The 4,766-nt window shown below is 41.0% G+C and overlaps 1 protein-coding gene across 1 annotated transcript; it reads left to right on the forward strand.

Annotated features, from left to right (window-relative positions):
* The first annotated feature begins 1,022 nt into the window (after positions 1 to 1,022).
* tacd2 (Tumor-associated calcium signal transducer 2) lies at positions 1,023 to 4,214 on the forward strand. The gene is made up of 7 exons (NM_001141460.1): positions 1,023 to 1,232; positions 2,110 to 2,211; positions 2,415 to 2,673; positions 2,900 to 2,965; positions 3,069 to 3,231; positions 3,385 to 3,624; positions 3,823 to 4,214. Exons 1-7 carry the CDS (start codon positions 1,175 to 1,177, stop codon positions 3,844 to 3,846), a joined length of 912 nt encoding a protein of 303 aa, NP_001134932.1. The 5' UTR covers positions 1,023 to 1,174; the 3' UTR covers positions 3,847 to 4,214.
* Positions 4,215 to 4,766: the final 552 nt, after the last annotated feature.

Genomic DNA, 4,766 nt, shown 5'->3' on the forward strand with positions numbered 1-4,766 from the left:
AATAAATTATTTTAGATACAACTGAAAATGCACAGTTAAAGTTTACTGTCAGACAAGTAAAAACTATTTCGCTGGCTTGCGAGGCAATAAATCAGCATTTTATGTGATACAGACCCAATCCCATTTGGATCCAATTCTCTCTCAGCTCGGACATGTTTGGGTCGGATCTGGTCCACCTTGGATATACATTTTGTTTTTTAAAGACCGGATCCAGTTGGGGTCAGGTATGAATTTAACGGATTTGGTTCGGATCTCAATTTTGGGATCTGAGAAAAACTCTACCTCATCTTTCATTGGCAGTAGTTTGATTATATACATTTTTGTCTTTTCTAAATTAGATTGTTCTCCATCTTTCTCGCCCTCTTTCTCTCTTGCCCTTCCTATCTTTCTCTCTTAATTATATTCAAAGGGCTTTATTTGCATGGGAAACATATGTTTACATCACACATACACAAGAGAGAGATACTATGTAGACTCAGTGAGCATAGCCTTGATATTGAGAGGTCAACATACCAGACCTGGCTCTCAAGAGAAGAAAGCTTGATGATTAGTTGATTGTTTGAATCATCTGTGTAATACTAGGGCAAAATGTGCACCCCATTGTTGTCCCAAAGACCAAGTTTTGGAAAACATGATTTATCTTCCCACTACTTCCCATGATTTATCTTCCAACTATTTGCACATTGCTAATAGTAAAACAAATATTTCCCATGCCAATAAAGCCTCTTTGAATAGAGAGAGAGAGAGAGATTGTTTCCTATGGTCGTGAAGGAAAAAAGGCGAGTCAGGTAAAACGCCACACACAGTCCTCATTATTTAAATTAGCCGACGTCATGAGACTGACTCTGTTCTTGGAAATCAAAGTATTTTTCAACTACAGCTGTCAGTATCAGATACAGTATTACATTTTATAAATTCGATGGCTTAAGTGTCTTCACAGGTGATATCGAATTGTTTAAGGAATTACACAAACACCATTGCTCACCAATCCGTATCAGTGCTTGTTTGGTGAACAAGATCTCATTGGAGTTAATCTCAACTGGTTGGACGAGCCGCACCCGTGGAAAGAAAAGGACCCTGGTGTCGCTCAGGTGTTTACTCCATCTTGGTGCTTTGTGCTGGACGGTCACAACGCTTACTAAAGGACATTTCGTTTGTTCTCAAGGTTTCAACCATGACGATTTGGATTGCACTTCTTCTTGCGACTTTCGCAGTGGGTGCCTCAGCTCAATGTAAGTTCATTTTTAATTTAAGCATTTTAACAATGGGAAGTGTTTATTAGCATGTCGTTTTTTTTATTTTTATGACAATACATATTTAAGTAGCCATAATCTCTAGCCAATTTTGATAGTTCGAGGCAGTCCGTCCCAAAATTGATAGCTAACAAGTTAACTTTTTTTTTTGTTATTGACCTCTGCGTTTCGCTGCCTAGCCCTAAACAGCCAGCTCAAATCAAACATTTCGGTATGATAAACCAATTTGTTTATGGCCAAAATATTACAATGACGTTACATGTTACACAATTTGTATGTTTCCTTTATACATTGGACATAATTCTCTTCCAACGAGACTAGTTTCGGTGTGTTAAAGAGTGGGGGTCGGGAGGTATTGTTGTGTGTAACCAACGCCCAGTTCGAGCTCTCTAACGTTACCTGTAGGCCTACACCCTCTATGGGAATTCCTGTTGTTTTTAACTGCTTCCGCTCTAATAAACAGGGCTATTTATTACTCCATTACATCGCCTGTTGTTGGCCTCATGGTAGTCTGATTAGTCAGCCTGTAATACACTTTTTAATTGGTGTAAATACAGCCTAAAACGAATGTTTGCAAACTCGTGTAAATGTTCCTAACTTTAACGAACCATATAACCGCTACCTACCGGGTCTCTATTTAAGTCGGGTAAACAACACTTTCGTGTGGATATTTCGTCTCATATCGGGCAACTGTTGGCCAAACCGCACAGAGAACCAAGTCATACTTTTTTAAATGTAAAAAAATAAAAATACGTTCTGGCTTGTAAAGAAATGTACACGACTTTGCAAGTATTAGTTTCAGGCTGTACCAATTGTGTATTTCAGACTAGCCTCATGTTTAATTTGTCTTCCACAGGCAAATGTGACAGTATGAAGTGGGCTACATGCGATGGCACCCCTTGCACGTGTAGCATTATGGTTGAAGCTGGTATGGCACAAAACCTGAACTGCTCTACATGCAAGTACCTCTCTCATTACTATGTCAAGCAACATTAATCTCATTTGGGTAACTTTTTAATACTTCCTGATATAAGTATTACAACTAGCCTACATCCATTTTATTAAAAAGGGGTTTGTGGGTAGAAACTGTTTTCTGGGACTGGTGTGTCCAGTGTTATTTTGCCTATGAATGATTCTTATAGTCTCTTATCCCTCTGTTAGTGATCCCCAAATGCTACCTGATGAAGGCAGAGATGTACCGTGCTAAGAACAACCTGTCCACTCGTACTGGAGGAAAGCCAGTTGAGACCGCCTTTGTGGACAATGATGGTATCTATGACCCGGTCTGTGAGGCCACTGGTGCCTTCCGTGCCAAACAGTGCAACAACACTGAGGAGTGTTGGTGTGTCAACAGTGCTGGCGTGCGCAGAACCGACAAGGGAGACAAGAGCCTCAAGTGTGAGAAGCTCGTGGAGACCTAGTAAGTTTATATCATGTGTCTAGAGATTAAGAATCATGGGTTGCCATCATTCGTGCAGGATGTGGCTTCAGCTTTAACTTGTGTACAGACGGGGCACACGTATTATGCTAGTGAAACATCAATTCAGGATGATTAAGAAAAGGTAAGTGATAGGATGAATCTAAATTCTGATGACTAGGCAATTGTACTGGGTATTGAAATCTAACCCCGTCCCTCTCTCCTCCAGTTGGGTTCGCCTGGAGCTCAAGCACAAGGAAGTGAGCAAAGCCGTGGATGCTTCTAAGTTGCAGGCGTAAGTATTTGTCCGTTTCATGATATTGGGGTCAACTTCACATTTCACGAGTGCTATAATAACACGTGCATGAAACTACTCACTGAACTTTGTCCTCCTGCAGTGCCATTGCAAATGCCATCGAGACGCGTTACAGCTTTGACAAGACCCTTGTGAAGGAGGTGGAGTATGACCCCGACGCTCGCATGATCATTGTCGATGTCCAGAAGGCGAAGGGAGACCGTAAAGCCGACCTATCGCGTATGGCCTACTACATGGAGAAAGACGTAAGTCATGACCACTCCCCTCCCTTTGCTGTTTCACTTCAGTGACGCATATCATGGTCTCCCTTGGCATATGTCTTCTGACCTCAGTTAAATAAAACATACTAAAATCAAAACCCAGATTATTGACCTGCGAATATTCCATGTTATTCCCAGGTCAAGGTGCTGCCCCTGTTCGCGAACCAAGAAAAGTTTGCGCCCAGTGTGGACGGTCAGAAGCTGGAGATGGAGAACATCTTGGTGTACTATGTGGATGAGGAGGCTCCCACCTTCACCATGAAGAAACTGACTGGGGGCATTATCGCAGTCATCGTGGTGGTCATCCTGGCCGTGGTCGCCGGACTGCTGGTCCTTTTCTTTGCGAGGAAGCGAGAGCAGAAGTACAGCAAGGCCGAGGTGAGTGGTCCAACATGTTCCTCTGATAACGAGGTTAAGGAAGCATTTGAAACACTGCATCTATAAGCTGTTCCTGTTGTGGTCATGGTTTTATGTATACAGTAAGGACATTAACCACATTTTAAAACCATACTGGCACATTGAAAAACCAATTGCCCCGTGATGCGTAATGTTTTGTTTGGTTGCTTTCACTTTCAGCCCAGAGAGATGGAGGCCCTGTAGACAACCCTTCACCAGTCAGTTCTACGCTGGAATATTAACAGCTTGTATATAGCCCTTTAACAAAACATTGTTTGCAATTGTGCTGTTTTTAATAATGTTACTTGAGGGATGCCGTTTTTAAAGGACTGGTCTTTTTATTTGGCACTGTTACTACCACAAGCGTCTTTGTATATAAACGGTTGTCATTTAAATCCTAATGTCTGTAAAATGGCAAAGCTACAGTGCTTCAGAAACACAGGATACATGTCCAGGTTGATTTAAATGCATCAATATTTTTATTAAATGAAGTCTGAATGCTGCAGACTGTACAGTTTCATATGCATTTTGTTTTGATGGATTGTCTGTTTTTAATAAAGTGTCTTCAAATATATCCTTTGCCTTAATTTTGTTACAATCCATTTATTTGCTTCTAAAATGACAAGGGGGTTCTTAAACTGAGTTTAATGGTGTTCAGCATTAGAGCCAGGTATACCTTTAAGGTTGCTCAATGGAAAATTACTGTGCAGAGTCACACTAATGCGGGAGGGGAACAATTGGCATGAAATTACTTTGTTTCCCAGCCTGGCTAACTAATGAGGAATATACTCAAATCAAGTCTATAAAACATATCTAAACTAACATGGTCACCCCTAAACAAGTTTATGGCTAGTATTGGTCTTGAGTGATACACATCCATGTATTGTAACTAATTATTTGGTCACAAACATTTAGCAGATGTAGCTAAATGCTTGTCCCTAGCTCCCAACAGTGCAGGTAAATGAGGTACTTCATGACATGCCTAGTTACACAACTCTTGACTTGATCCCAGATGAGCTCGGTTAGGGTGGAAACAGTAACCACAATGTATGCTTCAGAACCAGTTTCAACACTCCAAACCAATGTATTCCGTTTGTATTTGGATATACTGGTGAAGAGACTAG

Source organism: Salmo salar, chromosome 01 (genome assembly GCF_965601325.2).
Source record: "Salmo salar chromosome 01, fSalSal1, whole genome shotgun sequence".
NCBI lineage: Eukaryota > Metazoa > Chordata > Actinopteri > Salmoniformes > Salmonidae > Salmo > Salmo salar.

What these genes read in the sequence shown, in the direction of transcription:
- tacd2 (NM_001141460.1), top strand. Translation starts at nt 1,175, where the DNA reads ATGACGATTTGGATTGCACTTCTTCTTGCGACTTTCGCAGTGGGTGCC. An exon ending in AAACCTGAACTGCTCTACAT is followed by an intron (nt 2,212 to 2,414) that starts GCAAGTACCTCT and finishes TCCCTCTGTTAG; the next exon opens with TGATCCCCAAATGCTACCTG. An exon ending in GAGAAGCTCGTGGAGACCTA is followed by an intron (nt 2,674 to 2,899) that starts GTAAGTTTATAT and finishes TCTCTCCTCCAG; the next exon opens with TTGGGTTCGCCTGGAGCTCA.